This window comes from Sander lucioperca, chromosome 15, assembly GCF_008315115.2.
Source record: "Sander lucioperca isolate FBNREF2018 chromosome 15, SLUC_FBN_1.2, whole genome shotgun sequence".
Taxonomy (NCBI): Eukaryota; Metazoa; Chordata; class Actinopteri; order Perciformes; family Percidae; genus Sander; species Sander lucioperca.
Genome location: NC_050187.1, coordinates 33488262 through 33512629, shown reverse-complemented (window position 1 = coordinate 33512629; position 24368 = coordinate 33488262). Strand labels below are relative to the sequence as shown.

General features: G+C 41.8%; 3 protein-coding genes and 1 long non-coding RNA gene across 5 annotated transcripts in view; 1 reads left to right on the top strand and 3 right to left on the bottom strand.

Annotated features, from left to right (window-relative positions):
• Positions 1-602: 602 nt before the first annotated feature.
• Positions 603-8638, bottom strand: LOC116034475 (nuclear factor 7, ovary-like). 2 transcript variants are annotated; one of them, XM_035992237.1, is made up of 3 exons: positions 8612-8638; positions 2701-2822; positions 603-2253 (listed from the first exon to the last, which is right to left on the bottom strand). In XM_035992237.1, the coding sequence occupies exon 3, from the start codon at positions 2234-2236 to the stop codon at positions 845-847; it is 1392 nt and encodes a 463-aa protein (XP_035848130.1). In that variant the 5' UTR covers positions 2237-2253; positions 2701-2822; positions 8612-8638; the 3' UTR covers positions 603-844. The 2 variants fall into 2 exon arrangements, with proteins under 2 accessions (XP_035848130.1, XP_035848131.1); XM_035992238.1 differs by having other exon boundaries at positions 2701-2808.
• Positions 5197-6888, bottom strand: LOC116034474 (E3 ubiquitin-protein ligase TRIM39-like). The gene has a single exon (XM_031277158.2). It carries the CDS (start codon positions 6661-6663, stop codon positions 5275-5277), a length of 1389 nt encoding a protein of 462 aa, XP_031133018.2. The 5' UTR covers positions 6664-6888; the 3' UTR covers positions 5197-5274.
• The window catches only part of LOC118493218, a 22744-nt gene continuing 5847 nt past the window's right edge, over positions 7472-24368 (top strand). Inside the window, exons 1-2 of the long non-coding RNA XR_004895205.1 lie at positions 7472-7481; positions 9380-9384. This is a non-coding gene — a long non-coding RNA (uncharacterized LOC118493218). The remainder of the gene's footprint in view (positions 7482-9379; positions 9385-24368) is intronic.
• LOC116034473 (gastrula zinc finger protein XlCGF57.1-like) lies at positions 13258-23134 on the bottom strand. Its single transcript, XM_031277157.2, has 6 exons — positions 22949-23134; positions 21911-22094; positions 16573-16622; positions 16418-16484; positions 14781-15531; positions 13258-13735 (listed from the first exon to the last, which is right to left on the bottom strand). Exons 1-6 carry the CDS (start codon positions 23063-23065, stop codon positions 13321-13323), a joined length of 1584 nt encoding a protein of 527 aa, XP_031133017.1. The 5' UTR covers positions 23066-23134; the 3' UTR covers positions 13258-13320.

Here is a 24368-nt window from a genome sequence, read left to right as displayed (position 1 = left end):
AAGTCTGCCTGCCTCTATGGGAATTTAACATAGGGGTGTACTTACTTATGCACCCTGTATTTTAAGGAAGAACATTTATTTATTTACGATACATTATTCATTCACAAAGGAAGTTGGTGTCCTTAAAGATTGGATTTTTCCTCATTTTTTTAATTAAGGCATTAAGATCAATTTCCAAAAGATGATTTTTTTATTCCTCTTTTTAGTCAACTTTAGCATAGCTGTGCTAACTTCTGCACGACTGTATATATATATATATATATATATATATATATATATATATATATATATACCATGAGTTAACCCAACGTTAGCATCAAATTACAAGGACCTGAATCAACTTGCCCGATGTACTGTCTTACTGTCCCCGGGCCATCGGTCCATTCCTTATGTCGAACCCTGCTTAGTATCTCAAAATAATCAGTTATAATCTTAAAATATAGATTTACATCAAAACTACACACAGACATTAAACACTAAAACAATCACAACAATTTAAATGGATTGACAGAACAGAACAGCAGTAATAATGTTTCTTCTAAAGACATATTACATATATAAACATATCTTTTAGCTTTTTAAAACCTTTTGTTGTATCATTCAGCCGTCTCCTGTACCGCTGCAATCAGTTTACTACCCTTTATATTAACAACCATTATTCTGTTTATATTCTTTCATATTTAATCTGTTGACTCCTGTTACTGTTTGCAGCTGCCTATACGAAGTTTGAACTTATTTTAGCATTCAGTTCAGATATTATTTCTACATAAAAAGATGGAAAACATTAACATTTAAGAAGTGAATAGTTGTTTGCTATTATTATCACCACCCTAAAACTACAGACTCAGACCTGTTGTTTTGTCACATAGACCTTCAGTGGTGATATCTTCAGTGGGACTTTATCCCCAGTGAAAATGAATGGAAACATCTTTTCAGTGAAAGTGTGTGTGAAGGTGTGTATGTGTGTGTTAGTATCAGGATCAGAGAACGACAGCTTTCCTCTGTTCCAGTCCAGAGTCACTCTGATCCTCTGGAGCTGCTTCTCAAATGGGAGAACAGTGTTTGGAGCTGATAGAGACCATGCTGAGTATTTACCTCTAGAGAACCATATTCTCCATAATCCAGACTCTATGACTCCCTTCCTCTGGACAGACTCTGCTAACACACCCAGCATCCAGTCTGTACTGTCTCCAACCTCGACATCCCAGCTGTGAGTCCCTGAGTTAAAGCCCTCAGAGCCCAGGACAAAGAGGTGAGAATCAATCCTCTCTGGATTATCAGGAAGCTGCTGTTTCTCTCCCCATCTCACACTGGTCAGATCTTCAGACAGGATGAGATATGGATGAGCAGTGTTTGGGTCCAGAATCAGAGGAGTGTAGGAGACCATGTCCTTCATCTTGTTCCAGATGTTGAAGCTCAGGTTGCCCAGGTGTTTGGCCTCGTCTATCAGAGCTCCTGAGAGCAGCTGTGGATCATCCAGCAGGGGGCGGTGCTGGACTCTTTCCACTGCAGCCTTGTAGTTGATCAGGAATGAGACGTCTTCAGCTCTCAGCTGCTCCTCTGTGGCTCTGACTGTGTCTGAAAGAGCTGCTATCTCTCGGCTCAGAGCCTCCAACTTCTCCTTCATCCTCTGACTCTTCTGCTCCTCTTCCTCCCTCAGTGCAGCCATCCTGGCCTCCTCTTCCTCTTCTAGAAACTGGTGAAGCCTTTTAAACTGATCCTTAATCTGCGTCTCTGTACGTTGGGCCTGGACCTTCAGGTGTTTTGCTGTTTGATCAAACTTCACTTTAACTTGTTCAAAAACCTTTATCTTCTCCTTTAAGGGCTCCAGAGTTTCCTGGAGTTCCTTCTTGTGTTGTTCTGCAGCTTCATCGATGGGTCTGATTCTGTGGTTGGAGTGTTTTTCTGAATGTAGACAGACGACACACACTGGCTGCTGATGGTCCAGACAGAAGAGTTTGAGTTTCTCAGAGTGCAGACTGCAGAGAGCCTCTGAAGCTCTCTGATCTCTCTGCTGTAAGAAACTCTCACACAGCTTCTTTAACTCCAGGTTACGAGGTGGTTCTGGCTTTGAAGATCTTCTCTTACAAACTGGACACTCCTGTGTTGGTTTCTTTGTCCACCAGCTCTTCAGACAGTCTTTACAGAAGCTGTGGCTACATGACAGAACAACAGGATCTCTAAAGACTTCATGACAGACCGAACAGCAGAAATCCTCCTCTGACATGGAAGCCATTTTGTCTCTGAGAGCAGCTGAAAACAGCACAAACAGCAGACGTTAAAACAGGAAGTCAGTTGTGTTTCGCTCCCCCGCACACGGGACAAGTTTGCCTTCAGGGCTATCTGCCAGAAGGGTTTATTTTAAACCAAACCACTATCTTTTCCTAAACTTAACTAAGTAGTTCTGTTTTCTAAACCTAAGAGATTTCTGGCAGAAAGCCCAGAAGGTAAACGTCTCCCGTGTGCCCCTCCCTGCTGCAGAAAGTTGCCTCAGTTACTTTCACTTTGAGTCTCAAAGTGTTTTTCAGTCTGCAGCAGATTACAGTTAAAGTATTTCACTTCTTCAGTACTTCAGAGCTCCTTTATGTAACTATCCTCCTTCAGTTAAAGTATTTCACTTCTTCAGTACTTTAGAGCTCCTTCCTGTAACTGTCCTCCCTCAGTTAAAGTCACAGCTTTGTAATAAAAGGTAAATCTTACCGTCTGTCTGTCGGTGCGTCTCTTCTCACTGACAACTCAACAGGAACAAACTGGTTTCCTGGTCTGTCTCAGATGATGTAATGTAAGGTGTGGAGCTTTGTGAGGCAGCTGATGAGTTTTATCTTAAAGGGACAGTTCAGATGTTTTTTCAGTGTGGATGTTTGAGCTACTTCTCCATAATCAGAAGCTGTGTTTCATTAGTGTTTCAACATGCCCTCCTTCACTTCCCCTCAGCCCTTGGTATTACATAACAGCATACGTTACACGTTGGCCACTTGGAGAGCAGAGGGAAAGTAGGTGGGGGATTGAAATGGAACGCACCCCTTGTTCACTTTCAGCCCAAACTATAAGGATTGACTGCCAGTTGTTGGTTTATAGCGCTACTGCTTCAGCTACTGCTGTGTGTTTTATTTTCCAATCTTATTTCCATTAATTATGGTTTTCTATCCCCCTTTTTATGTTCATTCTGTCTGCTTATGTCATGCTATTTCCTTATTGTACAGTAGGCCTATGTCTTGTATAAAAGGCTCTATACAAATTTCATAAAAAGTATCATTACTGCTTTTTACACATAAATACCTGCAGACTCATTTAAATAAAGCTTGGTAATCAGCTGCATGAGTCTCTGATTTATAAAGTTTGGGATCTGTATCATGATTAATCATATGTTTATATCTCGCAAAAACAGAATATATCTTTCATGCATTTACAATGTTATACATAAAGAAATCACACATACAACTTGTTAATGTTGTGCGTTCCTGCTGTTATGTTTCCTGTTTTATTTTGTTAACTCTTGCTCTGTGTTTTAGTTGATTCCTGTTTGTTTTTTTCTGTACTCATCTTGTATGTTTCTCTTGGTTTACTTCTTGTATTATTTTGTAATGTTTAGTTCAGCCTGTTCACATGAACCATATGTTCGATAAGCTACGAAAAGTTAAGCACTGTAATTTGTATGATTTACACGTTTTTCTTGCCAAATGCAAAACATTGACTGCTATATAAGAACGCGGCTGGTCGCACAGGGAGGAGGTCGGGGGGGGTTGGTTGGCGATATTGTACAGGACTTTCAAGCCAGAGAGCAGAGTTCGCTTCCCAGGGAAAACTAAAGACTTTCACCCAGGTGATGCGTGTTCCTTGCGAGTGTTATAATACAAACAGGGTCAGCCCTATGGTCCCACATTTCTAAGATTTTTCTTCAAATTAGGCCCTATGTTAGGGTTAGGGTTACATTCCATCTGTAGTCCATTGCTCCTGGATAATAGGTTGGGTGTAATTGGCTACCAAATTGGGAGAAAGGGGGATAAAATCTGATACAAATTTATGAAAAAGGAAATGTGGGAATTTAGGGCCTAATTTTGAAACAATTCTTAGAAATGTGGGAACATAGGCATGCTCCCATGCAAACCACAAACTTTTCCTAAACTTAACTCGTCATTTTTGTGCCAACGCTCACTTTTTCTTGCCTAAACTTAACCGTAATCTCCGCCAAAATGACCAGCAGCTCACGGTGCTCTGTACCTGGCTCACAGTCACTTATTCTGGGGTAACTAGACCACCAACTACTGCTGACCTGACGGAGCACCGTAGCTTGTGTCACGACGCTCTGTAGCAGCTTAAACATTCAGCAACTGCCGCTCTGTAGCACGTAGCTCTGTAACCGATGTCACATGACCAGTCAAAGGTCTCCTAGTCTTCATATGATATCATACGAACCATAGGGTAAACGAAATATAAAGTAAATACTGACATTAGTTATATTACATGTTTCAGTAACATATCAAGTTAATGAGGAAACTAAAAAGTTGAAATGTATTCACTTTAATTTATTCATCTCTGCTCAGCATCTCAAAATAATCAGTTATAATCTTAAAATTATGACTTACATCAAAACTACACACATACATTAAACACAAACAATCACAACAATGTAAATGGATTGACAGAACAGAACAATGTTTCATCTAAACATCCATATTTACATGTATAAACATCTGTATGTAACCAGCAGGTTAACTTGAAAATACGGAAGCAAGTAAACATTCTTATAAGAGAGTTACACGAGTAGTTGATAGTGAAATAAGTGGCCAATTCTTCTCTTATGTGCATGTTTTAACGTGTGCCTTTTGTTGATACTTGTTTTGTTGATTGATTTATTTTATTTCGTTTGTTGTGTATATATGAAGTTTTAGGCCACTTCTCTCTAGTTGCCCCTCCTGTTGTGTGGCTGTAACTCCTGTCACTTTAGTATCTTCTCCATTTGTAGTCTGTTTTATTTCTGATTATTTTAGATTCCAGGTATTAGTATTACTTTTAAAATTACTTTTTAAAGCCTTTTGTTGCGTTTCATTCAGCTGTCTCCTTTACCGCTGCAATCAGTTTACTACCCTTTATTTTAGCAATTCTGTTATTTTTTATATATATATATATATATATATATATATATATATATATATATATATATATATATATATATATATATATATATATATATATATAGATGGATCACATTAACATTTAAGAAGTGAATAGTTGTTTACTATTATTATCACCACCCTAAAACTACATACTCCATCAGACCTGTTGTTTTGTCACACAGACCATCAGTGGTGATATTTTCAGTGGGGCTTTATCCCCAATGTAAATGTATGGAAACAGCCTCTCAGTGAAAGTGTGTGTGAAGGTGTGTATGTGTGTGTTAGTATCAGGATCAGAGAACGACAGCTTTCCACTGTTCCAGTCCAGAGTCACTCTGATCCTCAGGAGCTTCTTAAATGGGAGATCAGTGAGTGGAGCTGATGGAGACAACATTGAGTATTTACCTCTAGAGAACCCTATTCTCCATAATCCAGACTGTATGCCTCCTTTCCTCTGGACAGATTCTGCTAACACACCCAGTGACCAGACTGTACTGTCTCCAACCTCGACATCCCAGCTGTGAGTCCCTGAGTTAAAGCCCTCAGAGCCCAGGACAGAGAGGTAATAATCAATCCTCTCTGGATTATCAGGAAGCTGCTGTTTCTCTCCCCATCTCACACTGGTCAGATCTTCAGACAGGATGAGTTTTGGATAAGCAGTGTTTGGGTCCAGAATCAGAGGATAGTAGGAGACCATGTCCTTCATCTTGTTCCAAATGTTGAAGCTCAGGTTGCCCAGGTGTTTGGCCTCGTCTATCAGAGCTCCTGAGAGCAGCTGTGGATCATCCAGCAGGGGGCACTGCTGGACTCTTTCCACTGCAGCCTTGTAGTTGATCAGGAATGAGACGTCTTCAGCTCTCAGCTGCTCCTCTGTGGCTCTGACTGTGTCTGAAAGAGCTGCTATCTCTCTGCTCAGAGCCTCCATCTTCTCCTGCATCCTCTGATTCTTCTGCTCCTCTTCCTCCCTCAGTGCAGCCATCCTGGCCTCCTCTTCCTCTTCTAGAAACTGGTGAAGCTTCTTAAACTGCTCCTTAATCTGCGTCTCTGTGCGTTGGGCCTGGACCTTCAGGTGTTCTGCTGTTTGATCACACTTCACTTTAACTTGATCAAAAAACTTTAACTTCTCCTTTAAGGGCTCCAGAGTTTCCTGAAGTTTCTTCTTGTGTTGTTCTGCAGCTTCATCAATGGGTCTGATTCTGTGGTTGGAGTGTTTTTCTGAATGTAGACAGACGACACACACTGGCTGCTGATGGTCCAGACAGAAGAGTTTGAGTTTCTCAGAGTGCAGACTGCAGAGAGCCTCTGAAGCTCTCTGATCTCTCTGCTGTAAGAAACTCTCACACAGCTTCTTCAACACCCGGTTTAAAGGTGGTTTTGAATTCAGAGATCTTCTCTTACAAACTGGACACTCCTGTGTTGGTTTCTCTGTCCACCAGTTCTTCAGACAGTCTTTACAGAAGCTGTGGCTACATGACAGAACAACAGGATCTCTAAAGACTTCATGACAGACCGAACAGCAGAAATCCTCCTCTGACATGGAAGCCATTTTGTCGCTGAGAGCAGCTGAAAACAGCAGAAACAGCAGACGTTAAAACAGGAAGTCAGTTGTGTTTCCCTCCCTCGCACACGGGGCAGGTTTACTTTCAGGGCTGCCTGCCAGAAGGGTTTATTTTAACCCAAACCACTATCTTTTCCTAAACTTAACTAAGTAGTTTTGTTGTCTAAACCTAAGAGATTTCTGGCAGAAAGCCCAGAAGGTAAACGTCTCCCGCTGCAGAAAGTTGCCTCAGTTACTTTAACTTTGAGTCTCAAAGTGTTTTTCTGTCTGCAGCAGATTACATTTAAAGTATTTTCAGAGATGTATAGTAAAACTACTTCACTACTGTACTTAAGTACTAAAAGGCTGTATCTGTACTCTACTGGATGTACTCTACTCTACTATTATTGTAAGTGCAATAAGTTAAAGTCCAATAAGTACTTTATCAAACCGTATGAATGTGTGTCCCAGCCCAGGATAGGAAATTAACTAACAATGTAAAGATCAACAAGCCACTGACACATATGTTCAAATTTGATTCATTCAATAAATTGTGATTTTTTGTCTTAAATCCAGCCATTTTCATATACCAACATTTGCAGCATCCTGAGCCTTTTTGGTTACTAGGAAAACTCAGCCCAGAGTACTTTTATTCTCCCAAAAACAAGTTTCCTTTTTATTTTTAAAGAACTATACAAAAAAAGTTAAAATAATATAAACATGATGTTCAAACTTTTAACTGCTTTCTTTAATAACTACATAACAATACTTGTACTTTTACTTTCAGTACTTGAGTAGTACATTTTAAAAATGAACTAATTGCAATAGTTAATTAAAAAATGTTGAAAACGTTAGTACTTCCACTTCAGTTTTGTGCTTAAAGAGCACTTCAACATCTACTCAAGTCTGGGTCTCTAGTACTTTATCAGAATCAGAAAAAAACTTTATTGGCAAGTACATTTTTTTACACATACAAGGAATTTGTTTTGGTGTTATTGGTGCATGTCACACATTCTGTAAATCAAATAAAAACAATATAAGTATATGTACACAGTATGTATTAAATTAAAAATAAAAATAGAAAAAGCATTAGAGCAGAGAGTACAGTGGCATGTAGAGCCAGAGGTGGAGTGTGGAGAGAGTCATGGTGGGTTCAGGGACTTGTTGATAACACTAGTGGCGGAGGGGAAAAAACTGTTCTTGTGGTTTGAGGTTTTGGACCTGATGGACCTCAGCCTCCTGCCAGAAGGGAGTGACTCAAAGAGTCAGTCACTCCCCTCTGTCTGAGTATTGCTGTGCGTTCATGGGCATCGGAAAAACATTTTTCCCAGTGAAAACGTCATCATTCACGTCACTTCATGTGGGAATCAGAGGTGGGAAACTGGGGCTAGATTTTCAGATTCTGTACAGAGAACAGAGTTTCTCAGTTGTTGACAACTGACATACAGAAACATGGCCGACGATCGTTCAGATGTGTTGAAGCAACTTTTCCTAAATATAGAAAATTCACACATGCATGTAATATATTTTGCCAACGTCCACAATGTGCTACTCATTTAGGTTGTAGTCGTCCATTGGTTTCAACAGAGTAACTTAAATTAGTTATAAAGGTTGGGTGCTATTGCCAGTAACAAGTAAACCAATTCAAGTAGGCCTTATGCTTTGAGCTCTTGTACAAACTGTAGTGAGGAAAGTAATGCGTAATTGAAGAGCTTTGGAGTGTCCATTATTATTGTGGCCTCCATGTTTTCACCACGTGATGCTCTAGGCTACGCTCAACAGTTGGTGACAGTCATGCAACAAGTCGTTATGCCAAATGCCAATATAACAGAAGAACACGCATGCCGACCAAAAACAACGTAATCACGTAAGTACTTCTTCAGTACTTCAGAGCTCCTTCCTGTAACTATCCTCCCTCAGTTAAAGTCACAGCTTTGTAATGAAAGGTAAATCTTACCGTCTGTCTGTCGGTGTGTCTCTTCTCCCTGTGTTTGTGGAACTTTCTCAGGCAATGTTAGGTTAGCTTCTCTGTTCTCTCCTCTCTCCCTCCCTCTGTCTGTCCTAATTGCAGGAGTGGAGTCTGGTGTGCAGGAGTCAGGCTTCCAGCTGCTTCCCATCTACCACAATCAACCTCTACTTCATATACCCGGTCCTTCCTCCACTCTGCGTCAGATCATAGTCAAGACCTCCACAGTTAGTATGGCTTCAGACAAACCTTTGCTTATTTGTTTAGTCTATTGTTTGTCTGCCTGTCCTGATCCTTTCTCTTGTTCCTCAGCTGCCATTGGAACTTGACTCCTGCTACCGCTTCACTCCTTCCATCCACCGGACCAGAAACAACTGGACCTCACCTCTAGCCGGCCTGCTGTCTCTCTCTGACGGACCCGCTCCTTCCCGGAAACCACCGGACCTGTTCTCCACCTGGAAACCTGGACTTGATACTTGAGTACTTTTAAATAAAACCTGTTAATTCACACTCCTGGCTCTGCGTTCTGTCTGCATTTGGGTTCTGTTCATCATTCAAACTTAACAGTGATGGACTGGGATAAAAAAAAACGTCCTTGGCATTTGCAACACAATGGCACTATTGTCAATAACCTAGCTTGGAAATTAGTAACTCTGCCTTCCGATTGACTGACTCTTTCCACACACCTTGCCGGAGTACAATCTTGAATATTTGTGGCTGCATGCATAAAATAACTGATCAAAATAACCAAAAAAAAAGTATCAGTAGTGGCCCTTCTGGCATTTGCCCAAATTCCAGATGGCCAGTCCATCACTGATCAAAGCCACCAGACTCCTTTGACAAAATTATTTTACCTCCCAGAACACATGAGTTGCTCCTCTACCGCTGCCTCCATCTCTTAGTTTGTTAGTTTTGTTAGTTCCTAACCCTTTAAAACACCAAAGTCACACAACACAAATTTCTCCAAACTGGGGGCATGCCAGCCGCTATCTACTGAAGCAAATACACTCAGTGCGTTTACATGCACAGCATTTTTAAATTCCAAATAGCCTCTAATATTTCATAGACTTAATAATACAAAATAGTCATACCCAAGGGTGTGTAGTGTAGTGTGTGTGTGTGTGTGTGTGATGTATTTTTTTTTTTTATGTTATGTCTGTCGGTGTCTGATGTAGGGACTATTTGTTTGTATCATATGTCTGATGTCCTATCATGAAGTGCCTTGCAACTAATAACTCTTACAAATAAGAATAAAACTATTATACACTGTACCGGTTGAGAGAAACAGGTAAAAGAGCAAAGATACATGTCCAGGTAAGATGTCTGAGGTTACATAAACAGCTATGCAAATGTGAAAAACACTATCTTTTCAATAGTAAAACTTCCTTCTTACTGTTTTTCAGAAACTAATGGAGGTGAAAGCAATGGAAACACCACATTCATTAGTATTTAGGGATGATGCAGACATCCAGTGTGATGAAGACTTGCCTCATGATGCTGGAGAGGCAGGATTAGTCACACTATTCTTTGTTACTGTAACGCACATTTAGTTTTTTTCCAGTAATTCCATAAATTACTAGAAACAAAATACTATATTGAAGCAAACTGCTGATTTTATTTTTATTGGGGCATTTTTTCCTTTATTAGAGAGGAAAGCGGAGATATGAAAGGGGAGAGAGAGGGGGGGGAAGACATGCAGGAAAACCATCACAGGTCGGATTCGAACCCTGGACCTTCTGCGTCGAGGATTAAAACCTCTACATGTGCGCCTGCTCTACCAACTGAGCGAACCGGCCCCGCAAACTGCTGATTTTCATTCCTTCTTGTTTACCTTACATAAAAATTGGTATATTGTAAAATCTATATCTTTCCTTTAAAGAAACTATTGATAAGTGTGAAGTCACTCAAACTGTAAAGATGAAAAGTTTGTAATTTCTGTATTGATGTTTGATGCCAGTGTTTTTACTCTCACTGTGTTCTGAGTGACAGTGTGTGTGTGTGTGTGTGTGTGTGTGTGTGTGTGTGTTTGGCTGCACTGAGCCTGTTCTGAGACGTGTGTGAAGAGTTGTGTGGCTGTGAATGAGTTTTGCAGGAGATGTTTAGTTCATGGTAATGGACCGTTGGTGATGCAGACTGTAGTTAGAGTTTTGCACATGTGGCTTCAGTTGTGCCCACTGTCGTTTAGCAATTGAAAAAAAACTGTAATCACCTTCATGCTTTTGCAGAGGCAATGCTCCACCCAGTGCTCAAACATAAAACTGCATGCATTACTGGCACCAAGTGGTATATAAACAGAACAGAAACAGAGTTGCATAATGGCTCCAACAGTGTATACCTGCAGGAATCCCCCGGTTACTGAAGGAGTTCTCTAGCTCTTTGTTCTACAAAAGACTAACGATACACATAGAAAAATAAACACTAAAATACTCTTTCGGTGTTAACCTACATTTTATTTATCATGAATAATATCCTCTGAGGATAAAGGTGGGGTTAATAATGTATGAAAATATGTTAAATTTAGGGAGACCAGAGGGGGGTTGAGGCTTAATATTAAGGGGGCACTGGCCACCCTTTAAGATCAGATGGCTGTTGGTTTACAGTCTCACTGCTTCTGCAAACATGCTGTTGGGAAAACCTGGCAACACAATGTAATACTGATGTGGATAAATGTGCTACTAAACAGAGTTCAGTTCCCTTTCTGCTGAATGTTACCAATGATCAAGACTGCTTTTATTTCACACCACAGACTTTTATTGATGTCAAAAGACAAATACATTCAGTTCTACCGTGACAGAGTTAACCCAACGATAGCATCAAATTAAAAGGAACTCAACTTGCCCGACGTACTGTCCTACTGGCCCCGGGCCATCGGGCCGTTGCTTATGTCGAACCCTGCTCAGTATCTCAAAATAACGACTTACATCAAAACTACACACAGACATTAAACACAAACAATCACAACAATTTAAATGGATTGACAGAACAACAATAATAATGTTTCAACTAACTATTACTGGGTTTGAATCCCAAGCTTTGGATATTCTTTTGGTGAAAGTCCCAAGGTGGCATTGTCGACATTTTTACCCACAACACAATTTAGCCGACACCCCTCCACGTGTCCAGTTACACATATATCTTTTAGCTTTTTAAAACCTTTTGTAGTGTTTCATTCAGCCGTCTCCTGTACCGCTGCAATCAGTTTACTACCCTTTATATTAACAACCATTATATCTGTTATAAGTTTAACAAAACTACCTAGTTAAGTTTAGGAAAAGATAGTGGTTTGGGTTCAAATAAACCTCTCTTGGCAGACAGCCCTGAAGGTAAACTTGCTTGCGTGCGAGGCAGGGAAACAACTGACTTCCTGTTTTAACGTCTGCTGTTTCTGCTGTTTTCAGCTGCTCTCAGAGACAAAATGGCTTCCATGTCAGAGGAGGATTTCTGCTGTTCGGTCTGTCATGAAGTCTTTAGAGATCCTGTTGTTCTGTTATGTAGCCACAGCTTCTGTAAAGACTGTCTGAAGAGCTGGTGGACAGAGAAACAGACACAGGAGTGTCCAGTTTGTAAGAGAAGATCTTCAAGGCCAGAACCACCTCGTAACCTGGAGTTAAAGAAGCTGTGTGAGAGTTTCTTACATCAGAGAGATCAGAGAGCTTCAGAGGCTCTCTGCAGTCTGCACTCTGAGAAACTCAAACTCTTCTGTCTGGACCATCAGCAGCCAGTGTGTGTCGTCTGTCTACATTCAGAAAAACACTCCAACCACAGATTCAGACCCATCGATGAAGAGGCCAAACACCTGGGCAACCTGAGCTTCAACATCTGGAACAAGATGGAGATGGTCTCCTACAGTCCTCTGATTCTGGACCCAAAACAATGCTGGTACAGAACTCATTCTGTCTAAAGATCTGACCAGTGTGAGACACTATCAGCAGCTTCCTGATAATCCAGAGAGGATTTATGAATACGTCTCTGTCCTGGGCTCTGAGGGCTTTAACTCAGGGACTCACAGCTGGGATGTCGAGGTTGGAGACAGTACAGTCTGGTCACTGGGTGTGTTAGCAGAGTCTGTCCAGAGGAAGGTCATACAGTCTGGATTTTGGACAATAAGGTTCTATAAAAGGTAAATACTCAGCGTGGTCTCCACCAGCTCCACGCACTGATCTCCCGTTTGAGAAGCAGCTCCTGAGGATCAGAGTGACTCTGGACTGGAACAGAGGAAAGCTGTCGTTCTCTGATCCTGATACTGACACACACATACACACCTTCACACACACTTTCACTGAGAAGATGTGTTGTGTATATCATGTGTGTATACACGGCAAAATATATTGGAGGCACGTTCGTTAATCTACCCTATGATTTGGCTACCGCTGTGCAAAAGTTACCTGTTTTCTTTGGGGTAGTTTTGGGTCTCTGTGGTCATTTGGCATCTCTTTGTAGTCGCTTTGTGTCTCCTTGTGGTAGTTCTGTGTCTCTTTTTCACATCATTTTGGACCGTTATAATCAGCATATCTGTGTCTAAACTTTGGAAAAGCTAGAGCAGATAATAAATACATAACACTCAAAAAACTTAAAGACAAAACTGAAAGCTAAAGAGATCGACTACAATCATCAGATCTGAGAAAAGTCTTTTAGTTTCATTCATTCATTCAGGCATATCGTCCCAGCCCTAATTTAGTCCATGCAGCCTAACTGCGAGGTCAGAGGTGAGTGGTGGCGCTCTGCGTCTGCTTCAGGTGAGCTTTGGTCTGCAGGTGAGCCTTCAGGAAGGACTGCAGCCGGAAGTGCTTCCCGCAGAGCGAGCAGCCGAACGGCATCTCTCCGCTGTGGATGCTACGGTGGCGGCTGAAGCTGGCGCGCAGGTGGAAGCTTTTGCCGCAGAGCGAGCAGCGGAACGGCTTCTCGCCACTGTGCGTGTACATGTGGTCCCTCAGCTGCTGCTTCATGGCGTAAGTTTTCCCGCAGACGGCGCAGCCAAACGGTTTCTCCCCCGTGTGGCTGCGCTGGTGCACTCTGAACTGCGACAGATGGGGGAACTTCTTGCCGCAAAGCTCGCAGGTGATGACGCCGTCTCCAGCCGGAAGCTCGCCAGCGGGGAGATCCTGCGAGTGTTTGCTGATGAAACATAAAGAACATGAAATTACCTGAAAAGAATGTCATTTACAGAGCTTATTATCTCCAAAGTAACGTTTTATAAAGATAAATAAAAGATACATTTTTTATCTTGAGGTTTTATATAAATAAAAATACTTTATATTTTATTTTATTTTGTTGTAAGAAATATTTTTTTCTCTTCCTTTTTTGTCTTTGTGAGCTAAAACGTGAAAACGAAAAAGAATCAAAAAATAAAAAAACGTCGGGAAAAATTACAAAAAAGCCACACATCAAAATGTGCGTTTTGGCCAAAGTTGCCCTAAAAATACATATTTTATCATGTTGCCTTTAAGGGCTTCTGTAAAAAAATAAAATGAAAATGTGGTTCACTTTCCAGATTTAAAAAAAAACGTATAATAACTTAGTGTTCAACAAATTATAAATGGTCCTTGTGATACTCTGGAATTTATGTTTAGAACCTTCCTTCATTTGTAAGGAACGTTTATCGCTTTGTGTTGACTTGTTATTGTATTTAAAACTAGTTCTGGGGAACGGTCCCCATTAGAATTATACCTGAAAGAAGAATGGTCTAGAGTAATATGTATAGGGGTAGGAATTTCAGTTTGAAAAGTGACTGAATAAGCACATGAAATATTTAATTTTGCACTGCAACTGCTAGTTTTATTTTACCTTACTCTTATTTATTTATTTTTCTTTTTTTTAATTTTAATTTATTTATTTATTTATTTATTTTCCTTTATGTGACTGTCTGTCTTGTATCACTTGTGGTTTCTTGTATTGTCTCACATTAAAATAAAAAAAAATAGATAAAATAAAACTAGTTCTGTCTACAATAATCAGGTTTGTAATCAGCAGAGCCAAACTCAATATGGTGTGTGTGTGTGTGTGTGTGTGTGTGTGTGTGTGTGTGTGTGTAGAGGAAACACTGACTCAGGTCTCTGCATGTATGGAGGACCTGCGGTGCCAAACCCCTGTAAACAGTCATCAATCTGTTTCAACAAACACTGTAAGGGCCTGCAGGATTTTGTATACAACAATAGATTACCAGATAATGTGGTTCTTCAGGAAGCGGAAGCTCTTCCCGCAGATGGAGCAGAGCTGCCTCTCTCCGTTGTGTGAAGCCAGGTGCGTGCACAGGTTGGCGGCCTGCGTGAAGCCCTTCCCGCAGAGCGAGCACCGGTGCGGCCGCAGTTCCTGGTGCACTGCTTTGTGGCGCATCAGATGGCCGGCGTGGAAGAATCTCTTCCCGCAGACGTCGCAGATGAACGTCTTCTCGGCGTGCGTCATCCTGTGCGTTTTCATCAGGCTGACAGACGAGTACGCCTTCCCGCAGACGTCACAGCGGCAGCTTTTCTCCCCGGTGTGCCGCGTCTTTACGTGCAGGTTGCGGTGAGCGTTGTGGTTGAACCTCTTGGGGCAGAAGTTGCAGCCGTACGGCAGGAGGCCGTGCTCCTTCGTCACATGTTCGCGCAGTCTCAGGTGGCCCGTGAACGCCGCCCCGCAGACAGAGCACACGGGGTGAGACTTCCTCTCGTGGTCAAAGAGTCGCTCTGCGTTTGGAAACAGCTTCTCACACCGCGAACACTGCTGGTAGCTGTCTGTCGTCTCGTTGGCCCTACGCCGCTGTTTCCTGCTCCGTGCTGCGGAGGCCCCGCCCCCCACCGATGAGGCGGCACTGGGCGGCGGAGAGGACGGCCGAGCGTACTCGTGGTCCGCGACATCCGCCTGCGGGGGAGGCAGTGAGGCGGAGCGCTCGCTGTCCCCTGACGCGTCCATGGCGAAGGTTTTATTTCCACCTGCAACAAAAGAAACGTTTAAGGGTAACTTTGTTTTTTCTCACCCTGGACTCTCTGTCTCCATGTTTCTGTGTCTGAGTGTCTGATGGAACAACAGTCTCTGAAACTGGTCCAGTATTAAACCAGAACCAAGCTGTAATGTAACCCTACAGGACTAATGTTCAGCAGCAGTTAGAGTCACTAAAGTTCTGTTGTTGCTGCTGACAGACTCAGATTATTATTCTTAGTGTCTGACAACATTATGGGATGGATCCCTACAGAGATAGACCTTTTAGTTAAAGAGTAAGATCCTTTTAGTTTAACATGAAACAGCCCCGAAATCACCATCACCAAACCCACCAGACTCCATGTAAATAATCAGGACTTTTAGCGTGTATAGAGCCAGCATATTTCCACCAGACTCCATGTAAATAATCAGGACTTTTATCATCGTAAAACACACCATTCAAAGTGGACAGAAACTAAATAAAATTATCAAAAGCCGTCTTGGTTCATCTTTCCACTGTTCCAACAATCACCACTCTGGTTTGGTTGAAATAAACCCTTAATTCACCCATTTACATGTGGAAATATGCTGGCTCTATATACGCTAAAAGTCCTGATTATTTACATGGAGTCTGGTGGAAATATGCTGGCTCTATACACGCTAAAAGTCCTGATTATTTACATGGAGTCTGGTGGAAATATGCTGGCTCTATACACGCTAAAAGTCCTGATCATTTACATGGAGTCTGGTGGAAATATGCTGGCTCTATACACGCTAAAAGTCCTGATTATTTACATGGAGTCTGGTGGGTCTGGTGATGGGGATTTTCTGTGCAGTTTCATGTTTGAAATCACCCTTTAATGTTGGAATCGTCTTCCTAAATGTCTCAGATAAACTCACCGTTAGCGTTAGCATTAGCATGGCTCTGCAGAGACAGCAACAGACACTTGGAGTCGACAGCAGCGCTCTACAAAAACACAAAACAGTAGCCGGTGTTGAGTTTGTTGGCAGCTGGGAGGATCGTCTCTCTGTTAGAGTAGGATTCACTCACTGACCCTGCAAACCAGGATGTAGGTCTGCTCTGTGGGGGGGTGCTCACCTCCACCTGAAACACAGGAAGCACCTGCTTTCAACACACAACTCTTCTTTACACTGAACTACGGCTGTGCAAGTACATTTTGATTGGGATTCCGGCTCCTGACAATCACAAAAACAATGTAATCGAGAAAAAGTATGATTTTGCACGTTACGTTTTGCAAGTAAACTCTTATTTTAGTCTTGTGTCTTTGTGTTCTGAATGAAAAGTATGAAGGGAAATGTCCACACACACACACACACACACCTCTAACTTCATTAAATGCAACATATTTCTAAAAGTCAGCGAGGAATTGTGTTAAATAATCCTGACCAAAATAATTGTGATTATGACATCCAATAATAACCTGCCTTTTAGCTACGATCCACATGGATAAGCACAATATTGGCTGGTTAGTTAGTTAATTTTGTCAGTTCCTTCAACCACTAACTAATTAACTAACTAACTGACTGATGGAGGCAGCGGTAGAGCAGCTACTCCCGTGTTCTGCTGATAAAGTACGCAGGGCGCAATGACAGACGTTTATGTTTACGTTTATCATCAGTAATGTGGACATAATGTCTAAGGGCGCTGACACACAGAGCCGATTATCGGCCGTCTGACCGTCTGGAGAGGTCGGTGACTCGAGTCTGGTCGGTGTGTTCGTGCCGTCGTCTGTTGGAGGAGCCGTCGGCCTTCATTTTGGCTGATTTGACATGTTCAGTCAGAGACAGGGCAGTCAGAGACAGGGCAGTCAGAGACAGGGCAGTCAGAGACAGGGCAGTCAGAGACAGGACAGTCAGAGACAGGACAGTCAGAGACAGGACAGTCGGGACTCACCCGGAAATGGCGAGCAGGATGAGTCTCTCAAAATCTGATGAAAATCTTTTAAACTGACCTTTGTTGATCTGAAATGAAGACAGATTCAGCAACTGCACGGCCTATTTCTCTCTTCAAATGTTTTCAGAAACACGTTTCGGTGAACTATTTTAGTCCAATATGAGATCGGATTCTGAACGAGTCGCCATGACAGTCTGGCTGTGAATTTCTGGAGAAAAAAGAACCACGTGACGCGTTCGTCCAATCAGCTGCCGGTTCTCATTTTCTGGGAAACAATCAGACTGTTAATGGAAACAATACAGAGCAGCGCCGCCTGCTGCTATGGAGACGTATTACGTTTCGCACACGTGCAGAGCGTACGCTCAAGTCGGCGTCTCCTCAGTGAGTTCTGAGGAACTTTCTGGACCTCGAGGACCCGACTGATCAGTCTGACTGACTTTACTGCTGACGGTCGGCCGTCTGGTTGGTGGGTCAGAGCCTTAAGTGGGTAAAGGCAAATAAGAGAACAGCTAGAACAGTCTGGTAAGTTCAGAAAAGTACATCACTTTACTGTAATGCAGCCTTTAAAACCACTAAACGACAACACTTATGTCATATTACGATATCCAAAATCTAAGACGATATCTAGTCTCATCTCACGATAGATATAATATTGATATATTGCCCAGCTCTACGTTTATGTCCACGTTTGAGCAAAAAGTACGTTATTCCTTGTCACAAACCGGCCCACACGGCCGTGACAAAGACGGGAGATGCACACAACAAAGCTAATTAACAAATTATTTATTTATATATATTATATATATCACGTGTCAAGCTCAAGGCCCGGGGGCCAAATCCGGCCCTTTGCAAATTTTGATCCGGCCCGCATTTCAATTTAGGTTCACGGCAAAGTTTGGCCCGACTAGTTGTGCACCACACCAAAAAAAAAAAAAAAAAAAATCAGGAAACTGTTTTTCATGCTGTAATTATGCGACACTGCCGTGCAGAATTTAATAGATTTGCAGACTCTGAGACTCAGAAGCAGAGAGTTTTTTAACATTCAGGCTGGGAAACAGGCCGTGGTGAGTCGGCTGCTTTTAAAAATGTTTGTTGTAATCTTAGACTTCTCTTCATTGATCCTTTTGGGATGACTCCCGCAAGGAAATCAGATTTCCAGCAGCAGATTTTAGCAGCTTACAAAACACTCTTTAAATAGAGAGGTATAAAAAATACAGTTTAAGAATAACAATAACAATACACTTTTAGCTAAATATTTTTTACAAAAAGTAAACAAACAGTAAACCATAAACTACAGATAATTAAAGATAAATATATATAGATCTATATAAATATATATAAGACTGTGTATGGTATTGTGTTATTATACAGTTAATAAATTAATGACATTTAGCATAAATTAGCAGTTAGAGTCCAGGTATGTATGTGAGTAGATTATTAATTTATTGCACAGTGAATGAGTATGAAGGGAAATGTCCACACACACACAGACACACACACACACACACACACACACACACACACGGTGTTTTAACTGTTGATTGGTTTAACCTTTCTGTTTTAACTTCATTAAATGTAACATATTTCTAAAAGTCAGCGAGGAATTGTGTTAATTCCTGATTATTAATCCTGATTTCAATACTGACCAAAATAATTGTTGAATGGCTGAATGGCTACCACTCCTTCCCTTCCTTCCTGTTCTGTCCTCTTTATCCTCTTTATTCTATTTCCTCCTCCTCCCTGAGTGAGGAGTTGTAGAGTATGATGGCATGAGGGACAGAGGACTTCTTGAGTCTGTTGGTCCTACACTTGGGAAGGAATGACTTGCTAAATTCTACGATGGCTATGAAACCTTTCTGCTGACTTTTTTAGGGTTTTATGTCGACCAAACTGTATGGGAGGAAGCTCTATGAGACATGCAGTAATACACTGACATACATTAATTTACTTTTTTTGTTAAATAAAAGCATGTCATGTCTGGCCCTTAATGTGATCGTCATTTCCAGCGTGGCCCATAGTGAAGTTGAGTTTGACAGCCCTGGTTTAAATCATGAAGCAAACTTAAACTAACAGTGGGATGTGTGATCAGTGAGTTCAGTAAGATGAGTGAAAACATGCATGTGGAGTGTTTAGGGCTGAAACCATTCCTCGAATAACTCGAATAATTCGATTACAAAAAATCCTCGATGCAAAATGATTTACCTCGGAGCTTCGTTAAATCAATGTTACCAACGTTGTATCGCTGACGGACGGTGTTTCCACACGGATCATTATTACTGTCGCGCACCAGACGCTGCTCAGCCTGCTGGCGACACGCCAGAGAGTAAATAGTGAGAGGCTGAGAGAAGAGACCGGCTGCAGAAAACCACAGGAAGAGTCCAACGTTTGGAATCAGTTCAAACGTAGTTAAAACGAGAACTCGGTACAGTGTGTCTCCTGAAAAACTGAACTAGCTTAGCACAATAATAGCACGACGTCAATGCTTCAGCATCTCAACAGAAAACATTTCTCATCCGTTCCACCAAGAGGACCCGACTAAAGTAAATCACGGAGTAATATGGACGATGAAACTACACCAAACACAACAACTACCAAACACAAAGACAAGAAAATACGTAGCGGTGACCACAGTCTGATCTAAAGAGACGACTTGGTGACTCTCTCTCTCTCTCTCTCTCTGAGAGAGAGAGAGAGAGAGAGAGAGAGAGAGAGAGACAGCTGATCAACGATCCACTAGCATAAGTGCAACAGAGCTGTGTGACATTGTAATCAAATATATAAATTAAAATAGATTGATTGATAGATTGAGTATAATTAATATTTACATATAGGCCTATATACAGATCAGTCTCAGGTTGAAACTTGTAGTTCTGAAAGTTAAGTTGCACATTAAGATCATGTTTATGTATGTTTGATGTAGGCCTTAGTTTGAGGCTTCAGGAAATGTTTTCTTTAAAGCTTTTTCCAAAAATTTAACCAAACTAGTTTTGGAAAAAGCTACATTTATTAGCTTTTGTTTATTATTGCTTTTCAATAAAACAAAAGTATTTCTTATCCGATTACTCGATTAATCGATGGAATAATCGGTAGAATACTCGATTACTAAAATAATCGATAGCTGCAGCCCTAGTGGTGTTGTATGGTGCAGCAAAACTAACCTAACAGCAACCGAGGCCCGGATGACGTGTGTGTCAGCGAGGAGGGAGCACAACTGAATCCAAGAGGCCTTCTCAAAGTGCACTAGCTCACAGAGCACAGGTGTTGCCCGTGTAACTAATGAGGCCACTCTACTAACGAGCCAGCTGCAGTACCTGCAAGGAAAGCAGCCACACAAACTCAAGCTCAATCTCATCCCCCTTATCTGATAGCTCCTCGACTCCTCAGTCCGCGGCTGGACCCAAAGTTGTTCTGTCCCTCCTCGATGAAGGCCGTCTCAAAGCTCTTATTACTGCCCTGAAGACCGAGGACCGAGGAGGGATCATCATCTGTACGGGACAGGACAGTGTCTTGGAGTCACAGGACAGTCATAGGAGTCAAAGGACAGACACTGGAGTCACAGGACAGTGTCTTGGAGTCACAGGACAGACACTGGAGTCACAGGACAGTGTCTTGGAGTCACAGGACAGACACTGGAGTCACAGGACAGTGTCTTGGAGTCACAGGACAGTGTCTGACTGTCCCGGGACAGTCAGTGGAGTCACAGGACAGTGTCTTGGAGTCACAGGACAGTGTCTTGGAGTCACAGGACAGTGTCTGACTGTCCCGGGACAGTCATTGGAGTCACAGGACAGTGTCTTGGAGTCACAGGACAGTGTCTTGGAGTCACAGGACAGTGTCTTGGAGTCACACGACGGTGTCTGACTGTCCCGGGACAGTCATTGGAGTCACAGGACAGTGTCTTGGAGTCACAGGACAGTCACTGGAGTCACAGGACAGTGTCTTGGAGTCACAGGACAGTGTCTTGGAGTCACACGACGGTGTCTGAATGTCCCGGGACAGTCATTGGAGTCACAGGACAATGTCTTGGAGTCACAGGACAGTGTCTTGGAGTCACAGGACAGTCATAGGAGTCACAGGACAGTCACTGGAGTCACAGGACAGTGTCTTGGAGTCACAGGACAGTGTCTGACTGTCCCGGGACAGTCATTGGAGTCACAGGACAGTGTCTTGGAGTCACAGGACAGTGTCTTGGAGTCACAGGACAGTGTCTTGGAGTCACAGGACAGTGTCTGACTGTCCCGGGACACTCCTCAGGACACTACTAACAGGACAGGACAGTTTTTGCTGTCACTGCTGCTGGAAAATATTCTAAATAAAGCCAACACTTAAAGGGACATATGTGTTTTTAAGTGTGTCTAAAATCAGTTTAGCTACTGCCTCCGTCCACAGCAGGACATTGCTTAGCTAGACCCCTAACCTGAACCAAGTAATGTTGCAGCTTCTCTGTATGAAAGTGGCTCTCTGTGTTCTCACATCACCTTCTATCGTCTTCGTTAAACATTCGCGGCTCTCATCTGACTCTGGTGAATCCTTCCGGTCTCCCGGTGGATCCTTCCGGTCACTTGGAGTCTCTTTGAGCTTCCCAGCAGCCAGCTCAACCATCTTCAGGATTTTATCAACAGCTTCAACACACAACCGCTCCACCAAAACCCTGAGGTTTTCCTGACAGAATGACAAGAATCACTGAAAGTTAACAGATCAAACCTACCAGACTCCATGTAAATAATCAGGACTTTTAGCGTGTATAGAGCCAGCATATTTCCACCAGACTCCATGTAAATAATCAGTACTTTTAGCGTGTATAGAGCCAGCATATTTCCACCAGACTCCATGCAAATAATCAGTACTTTTAGCGTGTATAGAGCCAGCATATTTCCACCAGACTCCATGTAAATAATCAGGACTTTTAGCGTGTATAGAGCCAGCATATTTCCACCAGACTCCATGTAAATAATCAGTACTTTTAGCGTGTATAGAGCCAGCATATTTCCACCAGACTCCATGTAAATAATCAGGACTTTTAGCGTGTATAGAGCCAGCATATTTCCACCAGACTCCATGTAAATAATCAGGACTTTTAGCGTGTATAGAGCCAGCATATCTCCACATGTAAATTGGTGAATTAAGGGTTTATTTCAACCAAACCAGAGTGGTGATTGTTGGAACAGTGGAAAGATGAACCAAGACGGCTTTTGATAGTTTTATTTAGTTTCTGTCCACTTTGAATGAAGTGTGTTTTACGATGATAAAAGTCCTGATTATTTACATGGAGTCTGGTGTAGTTTGGTGATGGTGATTTCGGGGCTGTTTCATGTTAAACTAACAGGATCTTACTCTTTAAAAAGAAGGTCTATCTCTGTAGGGATCCCTTCTACTAGACCAATGTCAAAGATAGTTGTTCCCATTAGTCAATTCGACACAAAAACATGGGTAAACTTGGTCGAGTTCGCCTCTGGAAGCCACAGAGTTCACGTAAAGTTAGCCAAGTTAGCTACAGTTAGCCGCAGGTAGCTTACCTCTGTTTCGGGATTTTGTGGATTCAACGAGACTTTGTCAGCCTCCGCAATCACCGCCTTGGCCAGGTTGTTCACAATGAGTGTGAATTCATCTTTAAACATGTTAAAATCGGACATACTTAGGAATTCATGCAGCCGAATAGCGCAGCAAACAGACAGCTAGAGCTGCGAATGCAGATGAAGGAAGTGACGTGATTGTCTCTCATCCAACGGCTAAAGGCCTTCAAAATAAAAGCACCTTGTTATTGTTGGAACGATGTTTATGCCGCTATCTCGATTTTAAAAAAGAGGTTTTAAATAAAGGATATATAGCCTATATATTTCTGTATGTGTAAAATGCTCCGAGTTTCCCTTCCTGAAACCTCAGAAAAATATTTTTTCTATTTTTTTTTTATTAATTAGTCAATACATTAGAATATTCTGCAGTGCTTGTGTTGATGATGTTGTGAGATATATATATATATATATATATATATATATATATATATATATATATATATATATATATATAAAATTTACTATATTAGAATGAATGAGCACTAACCAGACTAATATATTAATACATTTTTTTATTATTTAATAAAACATTTTATTAGTCAATAAATCTAAATATTCTTCAGTGTTTGTGTTGAATGATCAAAAACAAAAACCACAGTGATTCAAAAAAATACTTTGTTTTTTATTCAGCCAACTTGCTGCTGTACATACACACGATAATACTAATAATGATAATAATAATAATGATAATAATAATAATAATAATGTTAATAATAATGATAATCTTTTTAAATATTACATTTAAATTACATTCATTCACAGAGTTCCAGTCAGGCTGATCAAACACAACAGGAATAAAACATTAGATAGCCTCTTATTTTCCAAAAAAACACAGATATAAAACATACTCTCGGAACAAATACAGAAAGAAACACACAGACAGACAGAGACATGAACATCCTCCCGAAACAGCTCACACGTCTTTCAGAATAGACTCGACTCTCGGGCTCCATCTCCACCGCTACGTTTTGGTTAGGGGGAACGCCAGAGCAGGAGGAATGAGAGGGGGGAACGCCAGAGCAGGAGGAATGAGAGGGGGGAACGCCAGAGCAGGAGGAATGAGAGGGGGGAACGCCAGAGCAGGAGGAATGAGAGGGGGGAACGCCAGAGCAGGAGGAATGAGAGGGGGGAACACCAGAGCAGGAGGAATGAGAGGGGGGAACACCAGAGCAGGGTACACAGATGTACGTCAAGTGGTCTACAATTAGATAAGGTACCAAAAAAGTACCGAACGGTACTGAAGGGGACACAGTTGTCTTTCAGAAGGAAACCTCTCCTGCCACAAGCATTTGTACCCTTTTAGGTAAACGGCTGTACTTCTATTTTTGAGTGTGTAGTAGAGGGTGACAATTTTTCGGGACTC